At 38.3% G+C, this 17,108-nt stretch overlaps 1 protein-coding gene across 1 annotated transcript; it reads left to right on the forward strand.

Moving 5' to 3' along the window:
* Positions 1-339: 339 nt before the first annotated feature.
* Positions 340-16,797, forward strand: kcnj10a (potassium inwardly rectifying channel subfamily J member 10a). The gene is made up of 6 exons (XM_058783303.1): positions 340-893; positions 5,755-6,114; positions 6,221-6,432; positions 7,649-7,780; positions 7,877-8,054; positions 13,919-16,797. The coding sequence occupies exons 2-6, from the start codon at positions 5,757-5,759 to the stop codon at positions 14,317-14,319; spliced, it is 1,281 nt and encodes a 426-aa protein (XP_058639286.1). The 5' UTR covers positions 340-893; positions 5,755-5,756; the 3' UTR covers positions 14,320-16,797.
* Positions 16,798-17,108: the final 311 nt, after the last annotated feature.

A 17,108-nucleotide genomic window follows, 5' to 3' on the forward strand; every position in this document is an offset into this window, starting at 1 on the left:
CTGTTTTCTGCGCAGTTATTCAAGCGGACATGGATCGACTTCAAAGTCATGTCATTCTGAAAGTCGCAAATTCCGCTCGGATAGAGAAAAGAAAGGGAAAATCGCCAGAGAACTAATTCAACATCCGAGGTCGTATTTATAAATAATGCATGTGTCCTCCGAACAAACAGCAACATACAGTTTCTTCATTTCGACATATTTAAATCAAGCAGAAAAGTTTACAAAGGCTGAGGAGCGGAGGAGCTCAACAAGGGCTCTATTTACAGACTGAGACACGGGGGGGCGGGAGGAGGAGCGGAGGGCCGATGAATTAATGAATTAAATAGTGCTGAGGCGCTGAAAGTACGTATTTCATCAACAATGAAAGGCAGGACTCAGACGAGAGGAGAAAGTTTTCAGATAGTGCAGCGAACAAAACTTATTGAGGAGTTCCACTTAAGACGAGACAAGAGATAGAAAGAGAGTGAGGAGGATAGAGAGAGAGAGAGGGAGAGAGAGATAGAGAAAGAGCATTACATAATAAATCGGTAACATTCGACCGGCACTGACTGACACTTATTGCTTGGATCGAACCGATTATATATAGGCTGTATTTTTTTAACTTGACAGATTTTGTATATTTGCATAAATATTTAGGCGTATAGGCTGGAGTTTTAGAATCGTATTAACTGTTTCAAATGTGTTTATTTGAATGATAAACATTATGAGACCTTGTCATTCTTCTGGCACGGATGATGTTGACAAAGTTGTCAGGAACGCGCTTCTCTCCGTTCTGAACGCTTTCACAACTTTCGCCTCAGATTATCCTCTGATGTTTCCTGAAATTGGAAAACAGCAGTGACTGTTGTGAATCACAAAAAGAGAGAGCTCTGCGTTCAAGTCCTCAGTAAAAGGTAAGTGCTGAAGTAAACATATAGCCTAACATCCATATGTCACTTGCGAGGGGTCAGAGGTCGATGTGCTGAGATTGTGTTCATTTAAAATGAAGGAGATTAATGAAGAAACTAAACCATGAGCTGTGCAGATTTGAATCCAGCATCATGTCTCATCCTTAAATAAGGCGTCAAGTCCAATATGAGTAAGATCCTTGCAGACATGATGTAAGACATCAGGTGCATCTCAACAAGATGTATTAGGATGCAAAAATATACATCATTGTTAAAAATTTGTATAGAAATAAGTATTATAGTGCAAATAAGTTGTTCTGATGTGTTGCCCGCTGTTTGATTGCTCAAATGTCCTGTTGCATGTTAAATTTGTCATTTAATTAGCTAAAATGAATTAATAATGGGCACTTTTGTCAAAATTAGATTGCTTCAGTTTTATTCGAGTTTGTGTCACTCTCTTTTGAGTTTCAGTATGTTTAACATTATAATGCAAATTAAAAAAAAGAAAAAATAATTAATCTAAACAGATGTTTTTTTGTTTGTTTGTTGTGTTTTGTTTGGTTTTGCATTTGTCTGCAATGAAATACCTTTTAAATATCAGTTGTAGTTTGATTTATAATTAGAACTTTCACTGTGTTTAAAGCTTTCAAATTCAATTTACAGTTACAGTTCGCTCTATTAAATAACACTGCTTCTCTTTAATGCATGAGCCGTAGAGAAACAATATTTACTGATGCAGAGATATAAAAGAGGAGGATTATCCGCTGCTATCAAAATAATTTCATAGACTCTGACTGAAACACAACATCGCGTGGGTATTCTTTTCTTTTTTTGTTCCTTTCAACTGATCTGATATGCTCCCCATGGCTCTTTCTGGCAAACATCAGACCTGGCAAAGTGTTTGGATTTCCTTTTTGGACTTTTCCCTTGCTTTTTTCCCCTTGTTCATTTCTACCTGGTTATTTTGGAGATCTAAGCCAAGCCAGCCAATGAAATAACTGATCTGCCTATATCAGATAATTGTGCAATAGATTAATTAGAGGTTAAGGAAATGTTGATCTGTTAAGCGAGTCGTTTTGTTCGCAGAGTGATTTCCTGAGCACTTTAAAATAGAAAAGTCAAGTACATTCGCCAGCGACTGTGAGAAATGCATTGGATCTGGTGAATAGAGGAAAGTAAAAGTTTGCACATCCACAGAATACTGATGAGAGAGTTTTAATTTCGGCCTGTTTTCTGTCCATCTCTCCATTTCACTCCTTCCTTTCTCTCTCTCTCTCTCTCAGTCTCACTTACTCTCTCTCTCTCTCACACATGCAGTGTTGTATTTTTCAATGGTGGCTTTTGTCTCTTTCATCTCGTCTCTAAACAAAAGGATTCTTGTGTATACAGGACAGCGAGTGAGAAAGAAAGACATCGAGGGAGGACAGAAAGTGAGAGGAAGAGTGAGAAAAAAGACGAAGACAGTTTGTAAACTCTCGCAGTGAAACAACATGGCTTCGTTTTTGACGCTTGCTGAGAGCTCATGTGCATCAGTACAATACGAGTCAAAAGTTTGGATGCACCTCGTTATTCGTTACGACTGTTTTTCCACATTGCAGAATAACAATGAAGTCATAAAATAACACACTGATGTATGGAAATGATGATAAATTTCCCTTTAAGTGGTATTGAATTAGTTTGCATGTATTCTTAGTCAAATATTCATGTGTAGGCACAATGTATATTTGTCTCCAAAACTAATTTCATGCATTTCAAGCCTTTAAACCAAAGGTCTTTGAGAGCATGAGAAACATACATTGAGTCAAGTGCGTGTCAGCGTTTGTCTGCTGTATGTACTGTATCAGTGTGCACGCGTGTGGGCGCGTACTCGCCGGAGTTCAAAGGTCAGCTGTGTGTACACTCTGCTTATAACACGTGCCTCGGCGAGGAACCGCCTCCTCCCTCTCGGCCGGCGTTAGTATTCAGAGCACAGCGATCCAGACAGATACCTATTCATTCTCTCAGTGTGAGTCCAGAGAGAGAGAGAGCGAGGTCAGAGAGGGGAGAGCGTATCAAATCTCCCTGGTACTCATTCATTTCATTTATTTATTTTATTTGGTGCGGAAGGCAGAAGCTGAGTGAGACTAAACTACCACTTAGACATTTAAACAAGAATGCAGAGAGGGAGAGAAGAGAGTGAGCTTGAACAGTGTGAATGAATGGAGTCAAAGTGATTCCTTGTGTAACGTATCTAAGATGTTGGTTCTCAGTTATGTTTTCAAGTTGCTGTTTGTCCTCAAATTCACAAATGAGTCAATTTGAATGTGGATAGCACCTCAGGTCATTGATCCTGTAAGAATTTAATGAGTCAAGTTAAATCAATACATATTGTTTCAAAGCAGCTTTACAGAAAATAATGATGTTAATGTTTATAATTTCTTATTATCATGTGTTTATATGAGTGAAAATATAGTTTATATTTTGCAACAGTACAAACAATCAAGAAGTTCAAATTTGTTATATAGTATATATCGCTGTACAGGAGCACGAGAGGTGGGCGATAATAGTTACATTCTGCAACACAATAAAACAGAAATGTTTGAGCTCATATTGAGATTTTTTTATTATTAAAGACTTTGAGCATGTTTGAGTCACTGTTGAGATGTCTTCTGAGACATGAGATTACTGGCATATATTTTTTTTAGGAGAAACACTTTTCTTCATTTTTGTCTCAATTTCTTTGAATCTGCTGGTGTTTTGGTGATTTTTAGTGGATGTAAGAAGTCAGTTCTCCTCAGGTTCACAGAGGAACCACAGGTGTAGAGAATCACAGTACCAAGCAAAAACTCCTCATTTTCAACACTATTATTTTGTCATTTCAAATTGTACAAACTCTTTCTTTTGACAAATATTTTGCTTGAAATTTGTGTTTGTGCTATCTTTAGGTAAGAAAGAAGATATTGTGAGAACTTTTTTTTTTTTTTGATTGCCCATACAATGGAAGTCAATGGTGTCCAAAGTTATTTGGCTCCTAATGTTCTTCAAAATATCTCTTGAAGAAAGAAATGTCCAGATGTTTTGCTTAAAAAAAGTGTGTTTATGTATTATTTCTGGAACATAAGTGATAATTGCTATTTAGTTATCCGTAATGACATTCAGACAATTTAAAGAATTAGGTAAGTGTCCAAATACTTTTAGATTATTTCAAAATAATAAAAAAAAGAAAGTTGTTTGTGGAGCTTAAAATGGTTTGTCTATGGCATCAGACTGTAAAACCATTATTGCTTCTTGAATAGTGTATGATTGTGCAATGAAGTTTTATTCCAGGACCATTTGAGATCAACAATGTCAGAAAACATATTTAGATTTTTGAGCATGATCGCTGTACTTTTTCTGGCTGATGTGTGGTTTGCATGCACCAAAAGTTTGATCTAAAGCTGTAGGAGAAGTGAGTGAACCAGTGATTGAAAAAACTGTCCAAGCAGCATCTACGAAACAAAGTTTATATAGGTGAAGGATTAAGAAGCGTCATCCTCAATGTAACAGAGGAATGCAGAGAATATGGAAAACATTGGGGGGCTCTTTTCATCTCTGATTCCTTCCTGCGGTTTTGTGTTTTTGGATGGTGAATAAGTCACCCTTTTCACCGCTCACCCGGGCCAACCGAGCACGGCGTGTGAGTTGGTCAGCATTGATGACCAGCCTTTAAATGAGAAAGGGCAGCTGCTTCCACTGTGTGAATGAGGGGCATTTAATGCGCTTGGGCAGCTGGAGGGTCTGAATGTAGAGTCAAAAAAGAGTAACGGACCACCAGGGTCGCCCCCAAACCCGGCCCTGTACCCCTTCCTGGCACACACAAACCTCGAGAGAGAAGGATGCGCTCACGTGTTCACGATAAAGATCGCTGTGAAAGCTGCTTTGCCCATTTCAGCTTTTAGAGAAGTCTTTTAAATACTGCTGAGAGTCGCTAATGTGTCCCTAATGTGGCTCTCTTTACTTGGACGATGCATGTCTTTCAGATAGAGCTCAGATAGAGATAGAGCCCTCTCTCTTCCCATGTGCTTTTTCTTCTAAAATGCTACGAGACGACCTAGATTTTACTGAAGGAGATAAGGTGACAGGTTTCTCACACAGAAGCCTAACTGCTGGATCGGTTATTTCATTTAAAAGAACTTCTTTTTATGTCAGAGTAATAAGATACTAGTTTCTGTAACCTAAACTGTGGCATGTATGAGTCCCATCTGATAACATCCACTGCTGGCCAGACAAACATGAGGGAAATAAGTGGAATTATAAGCAAAATATAAATGGCAATGTGAAAAGTCAAAATGACAGATCACAACATCATCGTTCAGTGCTGCTGCAATTGTCACAGCAAAACCTGAACACTTAAACAAAAAGATGTCCAGGTTTCAGTGTTTGGTCAATTGAACATTAACCCAATTGCAATCTGCATCTTTTCTACATAACGACCAGTCTATTGTGCTCAAAGCTTTAGCAGTCTTTAATAAGAGTTTTGGATGAAGAAAGCCTGGTCACCTGTGCATTTTAGAAACTGCATTTGCTTGCATTTTGAACACAAATGACTACATCAGTGGATGAGTTTTAATGCAGAAATGATTTATGAAGCTCTTGGTTTGCAGATTTGACCTCAGAAATATTACAATTTAATCGTTATCAATCAATGTTTATGAAGAGTCAAGACATATGATATGTGTTATAAATAACAAAATGTATTATTTTTTTAATTTCCCAAGACCTGTGTACATGCACATCTGAAACCAAGGGTAGCTAACCCTGCAAATCCTGCAACCCTGGAACTCAAGTCTGCAGGAAGGTAGAAGAAATTAGACTACTTATTTTAAACCATCTCTCTCTTCCCTCCTAGCTATGACCTCAGCCACGCCCCCTTCCTCCCGTAGCCCCTCCCCACAGAAGGTCTGCCACTCCCAGACACAGACAGATGTTCTAAAGCCACTCCTAGGCGGAGGAGGCGGGGCTTCGACAGGAAACGGACCTGCGGCATTGCGACGCCGTCGACGGGTGCTATCTAAAGATGGGCGGAGCAATGTACGCATTGAACACATCAGCGGCCGAGGGACGCTTTACCTGCGCGACCTGTGGACGACCTTTCTGGACATGCAGTGGCGCTACAAGCTTTTCCTGTTTTCCGCCACCTTCGCTGGCACCTGGTTTGTCTTTGGAGTGCTGTGGTACTTGGTGGCACTTGTGCATGGAGATTTGCTAGGTGAGGAGGGAAGGAGATGTTCTTTAATAGGACCTGGATATTTATTTTATTAAATATTGCAACACTGTTATTTCCATGTCTTTGTTTCTTGTCCTTTTCTCACCAGAGTTTGACCCTCCGTCCAACCATACGCCGTGTGTGATGCAGGTCCAAACCCTGACTGGAGCGTTCCTTTTCTCCCTGGAATCACAAACTACGATTGGTTATGGCTTTCGCTGCATCACTGAGGAATGCCCACTTGCTATAATCCTGCTGATTGTCCAGCTTGTCATCACCATGGTGATGGAGATCTTCATCACTGGAACCTTCCTTGCCAAGGTACAACTAAATCTAAATTACTTTTGGTAAAAAGTTGCTACAGCACGTACAATATCATTATTTCTGGTTGTCAAAATGTTAAACTCTCAAGCTTCTATTTTTGGCGGAAAACCTGACATGAGCCTGTTTGTAAGCGCTTCTAATTACAAATTTGGGAAGGCTGGCAAATGTTGAGTTCCTAAATGTATAAGTAACCCAAACTCACAGCAAATACAGAGTCACATAGATGCAAATTCCTCACCTTTCAGTGACAACTCACTTTTTTGAGATCAAAATAGGTCACCTATGATTTTTGCTTAGATTCAATGAGAAAGAGTTTTTATTAGGGGAGGGGGGTGTCTTGCAAGGGTACTTGTGATCTTACAAGGGTAAATAAAGAACTGGTTGTTTCAATATGTTTTGTATAGTATTTTCTTTACTCTTCAAAACTATGTCTAAAAAGGGTAATATTTTATATATTTGAGGTCTGAGATGTGGGAACGGGCAAACATTTTGCATTCTAGTCAGCATTGCCGTCTAATCAGCCAATATTCTGTTAAATAGCCTGCATAGCACTTCATCTTTTATAACATGAGATTTTGACCAAATATATTCAATCTTGATTTTTGTAAAACATTGCAACAAGATTTTACATTTTTTCTTTTTTTGTGAAAAAATACAGTTTTGGACATATAAGGTAATAATAATAATAATAATATATATATATATATATATATATATATATATATATATATATATATATATATATATATATAAACCTTAAAGTAACTACAAATGAGCATGTAAAGCAAATATCTTTAAAAGAAATTCCGTGTGGAGCATGCCCCCAATCCATGCAATGTTTTTTCCCCCTTTTTTCCCCTTACCTGTTTGCATCTCTGAAGTCAGAGTTTGTGTGGAGCAGCATTTGTTGTGAACTGCTCTGCTCTGTGCTGCTCTGAGACACTGAAAACACTTGATGATCCATTATGAGCTGCCCACGTGTAAATGAACACAGTGCCGAGCTTCAGTGCATATTTTTATTCAAATAAATTGTAGCATTTGCAAGTTGATAATCGTACAAAGCTGGATTTTGGTTTTATTGTCATTAAACACGTAGCCGTACTGGAACTGGATTGAACTGGAACAATATCTGATTAAAAAATACATATTTCTGTGACCTGCACAGTTCTCTCAGATCTAATAAGGCATTTATGTTTTCATTTTGGGTATGTAGGTAGCACGGCCGAAGAAACGTGGTGAGACTGTGAAGTTCAGTCAGCATGCTGTGGTCGCCAATCATGAAGGCCGACCATGTCTCATGATCCGTGTCGCTAACATGCGTAAGAGCCTACTTTTGGGTTGCCAGGTAAACACATCTGATGAAATAACGTTGAATTTCATATTCATTTCCAATGTAGTGTATGCGCAACTCATCATATGTCCAATTCCTGGGATTCCTCAGGTAACAGGTAAGCTTCTGCAGACGTCGCTGACTAAAGAGGGTGAGACGGTGCGTTTGGATCAGAGAAATGTAGCCTTCCAAGTGGACACGTCCAGTGACAGCCCCTTCCTCATCCTGCCCCTCACTTTCTACCACGTGATAGATGACAACAGCCCACTGCGGGCCTGGGCTGCCAAAGGTACGGAAGCCTAGGAGAACTCAGGAGGAACAATAAGGTCTCATGTTGGAATGTTGGAATTCCAAAATGAAGCCTGAAAGCCTAAGCCTAAAATCGTCCCATTCAAAAAATGTATTCATTACTTTCTACTGTAAGTTGAACTGGTATCATTGTAGCTCAACTGGAAGAGCATGGTGCTGGCTATGCCAAGGTTTTGGGTCAAGCATCTGCCAAATGGGTAAATGTAAAACAGAACAGGCACAGTTTCAGCTGGTGCAACCTTAGGTGTCTTGCTCTGTTGGCTCATGGATCGTTCTTTTCGGTGAATGAACCAGCAACCATCTGGTTATCAGCCTTAAGCTTAAACTACTAGACAACACTACTCCATTTCCTTATATATGCACAATTCAAACCCATCACATATCAGGAATTTTGAGATTCCTGTAGCTCAAACAGTAGAGCATAGTGCTAATAAAGCCATGGTCATGGGTTCGATTCCCAAGGAATGTATTCCTTGAGAATTAAACCCATGACAGTGTGTATCATGAATGCAATATAATTAGCTTTTGGAGCACCTGCCAAATGCATGTGGGTTTGATTCCCTGGGAATGCATGAAGTAATGTTCATGTATTCCTTGGGAATTGAACCCACATGCATTCCTTGAGAATCGAACCCATGAGCATGTGTACCATACATGCAATTTAAGTTGCTTTTGATAAAAGCATCTGTCAGATGCATGTTTTTTTAGTTCTTTGCACATTGAAAAATCTACTGCTAAGGATCGTGCGAGTGATTTTGAGAGAGTGCAGAGATGGAGCTGGCTCTGGTGGCAGATGAAGACTGTCAGTAAGATACACCTGAGAACAGGGACAACGTGGTTGGGCACCGACCCCCGTGGCTCCAGCAGAGTTGCTCTGAGGATAGAGTGCTACACGAGAGAAACGTGAAACAGCAGTGTGGGGAGAGGTGTCAAAGACACCAGAGAAGCTCCGTTTCAGCGCAAAGGTCGCGCTGCAGGCAGAAGGTTCAGGGAGTCCTGGCACTTTGAGCACACACTGGTGCCCTGTTTCCACTGACACTTCACACCTGAATCAAGTGTGCGTGGCTGGCCAAAGTGCCTCAATTTATGTTTCCATTTTGCCTCTCCTTGATTAATCATGAGGATAAATGTGAATTAGATTTGTACATGTACTGTTTGCCTGCACTAAACTTGCTGCCATGATTCTAGGGTGTTTGGGTAGCTTTCTAGAGCATTGGTTTTTAGAGAATTGCTAGTGGTTGTTAGAGTGCCCTGGGTTGGTGCTTGCTGGTCCACAACAAAATGTAATGATGTGTTTGTGTATCTCTAAGTTAAACACAAATGAACACCACCACAGTGTTGTAATTATAAGTGGGAAAAACTTCGGAACTTGGGATTTTCTTTGAGCCCTAAGTTTCGGATGTGGGAATGCATGTTCCACTCATCATCTGTGAATTTGTGGAGGACAGCTGTTGTCCCTCCAGTCCTTGCTTCAGTTTGAGCATCAGAAGTAATCAGTCAACCAACAGCCAATGTAGCTTGCTTTTCGACACTTCTATACTTATTTATTGAGGTACCTCCAAATTCACTGATTATGAGACTAAATGTAAACCGATCTACCTCCATCAAGCGCTAATTTGATTTTTGCAGGTTTGAGTGTCAAAATCAGAATAGAATAGACTGGACAAGCCATCAAGCCACAAGGCTGGTCTGTTTTGGTGGTTTTAAGGGATTTTGAGTGCTTGACAGCCGGTCAGACTGGAAGACTAGCTTAAACCAGCTAAGACTACGTTTTTCAGCAAGGACCTCTGGTGTCAGGATTGGCATTTGGGAATTATAAAAACCCTTTGTGGCAGAGACTGCAAAAGTTTAATCGAATATTGGGAGGTTAAAGGACAGAAGCAGATTTCACATTCTCTCTGCAATTTTAGTGTGAATTGTAGAAAATTGAATAAAGACTTAGGTGAGGGGGGCATGTTTACAGGAACTTGGGTTTCTATTATTGGCAGATGAGCTGCATTTATTGTCTTCATCCTCCCTTCATCTCATTTTCTCTCTGTTAGCCCACATTCACTTTCTCTGTAGATGTAGCTTTCCCTTTTTCTTTTATACATTCTCTCTCTTTGGCTGGAATGCGTGTATGAGAGCGTGCCAGAGCGTCTCATTAGAGGCACAAAGCAGCCCAGTTCCTGGTGCTGACACGCAGGTCGTGGATCCAGTTACGGTTCCAGTCTCTACCCCATCGAGGGCCCAAGCTATCAGCCCCTCCGGTCCCCGCTTTTGCACTTGATTCGCTGAATGCGACTCTCATCTCGGACGCCTATGAGTTTTCCCTGTACGTGATTATCCTCGTGTATGTTTATGGTTTCTGTTGTGCTTATTCTCTTGTCTCAATGCTTCTTTCTCATCGTGTTTGTAGTCAAGCCAGATCGTCCAGTGTAATTGACTGTAGTCGGATTATACGGTATAGGGTTATATTTAATAGACCCCACTTACGCCTAATGCATCCTAATCCAAATGAAACTCATGATGACTTCCCGTTTAATCATGTCCTCCCAGAAACGAGTCTGTTTTGTATTTTGACCGTTAAATTTCTCTTTAAAAAGCTGAATATGAACTAGAAATAGCTATTCAGAATGGTCCAATGGAAGCACATTTGCATATGAATGAAGAAACTGGCACCGGCCTTAAAAACGTGTCTGAAAGCGTGCCGGTGCATTACAGTGTGGATCTGTATGTGCCTGAGTGGCTGTGTGTAAAGTACGTGTATGGATGTGCGCCAGTGCACCAGTGTGTGTGAATCTATAGTAAAAAAAACTAAACTAAATACACAGTGTGCCAGTCTGCTGAATGTGGCATTGTGTTTGCGTAAGAGACTGAGAAGAAGAGACACGGGCCTTTGCTGGAGCCCAGGGACAACTTATATAGCTATATGAACCACCAAACAAGATGTTCTCTCATGAATGTGTGTTTGTGTATGTTTGTTTGACTCAGACTATGTTTTACTTGTGGTTTCAAACCAGGGCTGCATGATATATCGAAATATAATATTATGATCGTGAAGGCTGTGATTTAAATTAATAGATGCAGAGTTTTAACATCTTTGTGAGCCTTCGTTCGTTTACTGAGAATCAAGCTGCTGTGAGATGCTGAAACACTGTATTGTAATATGCACACGTGTAAGTGAACACAGTTTCAATTTACTCTGAAACCAACGGTGCATATTTATTTGCAGGCAAACCATCAGAATTTAACCTTGATGTTTTAACTTTTGAAAATGAAGAATTTAAAATGCAAATATTAGTATTGTAATTTTATCTTTGTACTATACAATAAAATTGTATTGAATAATCACAATAATTGTATTAATAGTTTTTAGTCAAAATAAATGGGTCAGAACATGTGGCCTATGAAAACTCAGATGGAAAGAGATTTTTTTTTTTTTAAAACCAAGTTCACGTTATGGTTCCTGAAAGAGGTTTGGTTCTTGAGTAAGGGCGATTTGCACTCAAAAATGTCTCAGATTTTCATTTTTCAGATTTCCTTTCAAAATTATTCTTATTTTCTGTGCATGAGTACTTTGCAACAAAATCACCCCAAGCATTTTGGAACAATTAATTCTTTCCAAATGCTATTAAAGTCATATGAAAAAAAAAAAAAGTATTTTCACCAGATCACAATATATATTGCAGAAAAACAAAATATCACATTGTCAGTGTTTTTTTTTTTTTCAAACATTGTGTTAAAGGAACATTCAAAAGAAATTACATTTCTGTCATCCTTTACTCACCCTCATATCATTCCAAATGTGTATGACTTATGCATTTTTTTTTTCTGTGGAACACAAAAGATTTTGGAAGAATGTTGCCACTACTCATGTGCATACCAAGATTATATTATTAATAGATTGAAATGTATCTTAATAAATAGAGCTTTTAATGTTAGAAATTACTGTAGTGCAGCACCCAGAGACGTTTAAAAAATGTCATGTTCAAAACATGCCACATCATACATATAAACTGTGATAAAAGAAAGGTAACTAATAAGATTTAATTCCTTTATTTATCTTATATTTGATGGGGACATGAAAATGTACCAGACAGTAGGAATGACCCATATATAAGTAGGCTATCTTCTTTCCTGAAACGCATTAAAGACACAGTGAGAGGCCACATCAGATCTGCCCGCTAGTAAACACCGACATCCCCTGAGGGTCTTTCCACTGAGTTCTGTCATGATCAGTGTGTGAACGACACCAAAGAATATCTTTGTATGCTGATAATGAATACTTTTCAGTGTATTTGCATTAATTAGCCAGTAAGCTTTAAATTTATGAGAGTTTATGATGTGTATACACTGGCCCTAAAATGTTTTGAATGCTTAATGCAGTTCTTACTCTCCGAATGCCATTGCATTAGGAAATATCTCACCATTTATCATCTGTTGTTTTAGCGTTGACAGTAGAATAAGTGATACTAAACTAAATATTTAATAATGTAATTCAGTAACATTTCTAATTGTAACTCAAGTGTCAGATACTTTTTTGGGGGCACTGTAAAACATGATTGTGAGCATGATCTTGCGTGTTTGTAGGTTATGAAACCCCATGTTTTTTGCTCACAGAATGCAGAACTGGCTCTGGGTTAAAGGAGAGACTGTTTGCACAGATGACGGTCTCTCGCTCTGAATGTGGGATGTTGATGCAGGTGTGTGTGCGATTGTGAGTGTGTGTGTGTGTGTGTGTGTGTGTGTGTCAGTGGGTGAATGGCATGTTTACAAGTGAAGGCATTTCTATTTCTGCTGGTATGAGCTATAAGCTTCCTTATGTACCATCACATAATGTGAATTCTTACATAATTTGTTGATTAAACTAAAGTATGTACATGGTGTCAAATTTTATTGTAGGGGACAAATGTTTTGAGAATTTTCTCGATGTCTTTCTTAACTTTTAAATCAGAATCAGAATCAATATTTGCTTTATTCACCAATTGTTCACAAACACACAAATAATGTGGTATGGTTTCCAGAATCTCTAGGTACTTACATAGAATTGAAAAACTAAATAAAACCTAAATGTAATATCAGTGTTATTTTAGCATCATTGTGCATTTTTTGGGCATTATTAGTACGTTTAAGTAATTTTGTGTATTTCTGTCAGTTTTATTATTGTTTTTTTTTTTCAAATGTCTATTTAAATGTTTATTTCAGGTTTAATTTGAGTTATTTTAGTATTTCAAGAAGATTTTCTGAGTTAACAATTTATTTCACTGTGTCCTTGTTACACGTTACATTATTTACTATTAAATAACACTAAATTATACATAATTACATGCAAGTAACCCTAATCCTAACCCTAACCAAATTGTAAGTACATGTAGTTGATTAATATTACTCAGATGTAACTTAAATACTATACTTAAATGAATAATTACACTGTAACAAGGACACCTTAAAATAAAGTGTAACCGTTTAGTTTATTTCAAGAAATGAAAATGTTTTTTATGGTGTTAATTTTAGTTAACTAAAATAAGGCTTAACAGATGTTCACATTATTCAGTATATTAAGTATATACAATACTTAAAGTATGTATTTACATGATAAATATTCTATAATATTCTTTGAAGAATATCCAAGTTTTATTCAGTAAGAGAATGTAAATGAAAATAGACAAATCCCACTCTAAATCTGTTAGATATAACACTAGGTTTGCTTATGTTCAAGCATGAATGAGATTTGAGAGCTGCACCATTTCATTTGCTATACTGAAAAAAAAAGAAGCCATACATGTTTGGGACAACATGGGATGAACACTATCCGATACTGAATTTCTGTTGTGTATTTCACTGTGTTTGCTTCTTTCTAAGGTGGCGGGTGGACAGATCCGGAACTGGCTGACTTTGAGCTGCTTGTGATAATGAGCGCTACTGTGGAGCCGACCTCGGCCACCTGCCAAGTGCGCACCTCCTACCTGCCCGACGAGATCCTGTGGGGCTACGAGTTTCCTCCTGTCGTCTCCCTCTCCCCCTCCGGAAAGTATGTCGCTGATTTTGCCTTCTTTGACAAGGTTGCCAAGACCAAGACCCCACCCCTTTTTAAACAAGCCCCGCCTCCAAATACCCAGTCACCCCAACAACAAGGCAATAGTGGTGGAGACCAAGGGGCGGATATGGACAAGATGCGATTGGAGGAAAGCTACCGGGAGGAAAGGGGGCGGGACAGGGGGCGTGTCCGAGACCAGCTCAGCGTCCGCATTAGTAACGTCTAGAGAGCGGAAAACACAGATGAATGAGTGAACGGGGGATCAGATAAATTGCTTGAGTTCTTGTTTGATTCAGTGTTAGCCAACTTTTTTTTTGATGCCACTAGGCTTACCTGTTTTACAAGGTAGGGTGCCAGTAGAGTTGGCTAGCGCTGAAATGCACTGGCATACAAGCATGAAATAGAGAAGATAAAGACAGAGCGGCTATGTTCGGAATAGCACACTACCATACTACACTTGCTGTTTCTGGTACGTACACTGTGCATAGCATGCAAGTTTTCTGTATGAACAAAACACACAGGCAAAATTATTGGAAAAACATGCCTTGACCTATATTTTTGGAAAACTCCAAAAACATACCTGTACATACAACTCACTGCAGTTTATAGTTGCAGTGAGCACTATGGCGGTAAAGCACCAACAACTTTTATTCCTATTCACACAGATTATGATTACAAGTCATACATTTTGATGTTCACACATAATCAGCTCTATATGCATGACTTTTCTGACATAGTAAACTTGCTCGAAAGCTTACCCGGTACAGCATTGCACTTGCCATGCAAAGCCAAGAGTCTCCTGAAATATGACTAATGATAAAAGAGCTCAAAGCAAGCAAGCTGAAACGGCACGGTTGCCTCAGAAAATGTGTTATTATCTCACAGTTGCTTTTGTTAACACTATCAGTTATATTTAAGATTGAACGTAATGCAGATGGTACGTTTTTCATACAAGTTACAAACAATAACCTTATAGTGCCAGTCACCGGTCAATCATTTCCGAACTATACATCATGTTCATTTGTTTCGAATAAACTGTACACTGTATTAGCGCCACTCAGTGGTCATTTCACATATCCCACAATGCAATGCACTCAAAATTATGAGTATCAAGTGCTGCTTATAGTGCATTAAAATTATATGTTTCTAGAGCAGGGGTGTCCAATTCTGCTTTTGCAGGCAGGTGTTCTGCAAATTCAGCTCCAACCCAATTAAACATCTGAACCAGCTTACTAGGCAATGGCATACTAGAAACTTCCGGCAGGTGTGCTGAGGCAAGTTGGAGATAAACTCTGCAGGACCCTCCAGGACCGTGTTTGGACACCTCTGTTCTAGATGCTCAACCACTTGTGGAACCCATTTTCCTATATTTCTTTGTTGCAAAATAATGCACATTAATTTTTTGACAACAATGTCGCATACGACTATTTGAAACTCTTATCATTGCATATAATGCATATTGTTTCACATGATACTTTAAAAAAATAATATGCTACATACATATGTTAGTATGCTAGTGTTCCATTCCGGACATAGTTGGAGTCTGTAGAGAAAATGAGAAATACTGTAAACTACTAAACTGTTAGACCATGTCGAATCAAATGAAGATTCAACATAGATCTGCTGCTTTATTCATGACGAAACAGCAACAGATGCTGGTGTGATGGACCTGCTCACTAGGAAGGACTACTTCACCACCTTGTGGCCAAGAAAAGTAGTGCCACAGATTTGAGACACTTTGAGAAGAACAACTATTCTGTAAACTCTGATGGACAATACCTGATTTTATATCGATCTATTTTTGCTGAAGGATTATGGATTACAATGGACTGGAGGGTTGCATGTCATTGACTGGAAGAAATCATAATATTTAAACCACTGTACTGTAGTTAATGATAGAGCAAAGGTACAACATTTAGAGTGAATAACTCGTGCGTGTCTTCTTGAGAGACTGCGTTGGATGTGATTTGTATCTATATTTGTGTCTAACAGTGCCAGTATAGAGCTATTTTGGGTAAAGATCTAGTTTTTTCCCCATAGTTGATCTTTTGTCACTGGAATAAACATAATGATGTTTGTTAACAATACTAAAAGCACTTTAACTTGAGGAGGAGGCTTTATTTTTGATATTTTGTTTGAGTCCAACTTAACTGTACATGGCCTTTTATATGTGAAGATATTGACGAAGAGTGAAAGAATGTATTTTGAATTATAGGAATTGTAAAGTCAACGTGCCTATGAATCAACAACAACAACAACAACAACAACAACAATAATAATAATAATAATAAATAAGAGCTGTTTATTAAGCCAAGTACCACTTTTACTATTGTAAATTACTATTGTTCATCCATTGTGTTATTGTTAGTCTCCAAATTATTGAGGTGAAATGTAATTAGTTTTATAAAATTAATTTTATGAGAGATCAGATCAGCTTTCCAACTTGCAAGTGATATAAACCACATTATTTATTACGCATTATTATTATTATTACTATTATTATTATTATTATTATTCAGATGGTTTATGTTGTTGAAAAAGAATGAATTTGGTTTTGTCTTTAGCACATTTTGCCTGTCTTCAACTGTGGCTGTAAAGAAACATCTGTTTCATGAATTTCCTTTTGTGTTTCATAAGTGGACTTTCACTTTAACTGCTAATGATCTCAAATGACTGTTTTTAATAAATGAGAAGTTTTGAAGCAGTTGCACAGTAATTTTATCAATGTGTTCAATGAACTGTGTTAAAATCAGGTTTCATAACACCTGGTGTGATTTTGTGGTGAGTGTTAAAAACACCCGGCGTTTATTCCCTAGAATTCCCAGCATCATGAAAATGAAAGATGAAATTGTGATGCAGATCCATCTGCGGTGAATTCAGCCTTCATCTGAAGGCACTCTAAAGCATGGCTTTTTTGTGTCACTGTATACACACAGGGAATCAAAACACATATGTCACTCAGTATTTATTTATTTATTGCTGTCCTGAAAGCGCTTATTCAAATATGTTATTGAT

Source organism: Onychostoma macrolepis, chromosome 07, assembly GCF_012432095.1.
Source record: "Onychostoma macrolepis isolate SWU-2019 chromosome 07, ASM1243209v1, whole genome shotgun sequence".
Lineage (NCBI taxonomy): Eukaryota > Metazoa > Chordata > Actinopteri > Cypriniformes > Cyprinidae > Onychostoma > Onychostoma macrolepis.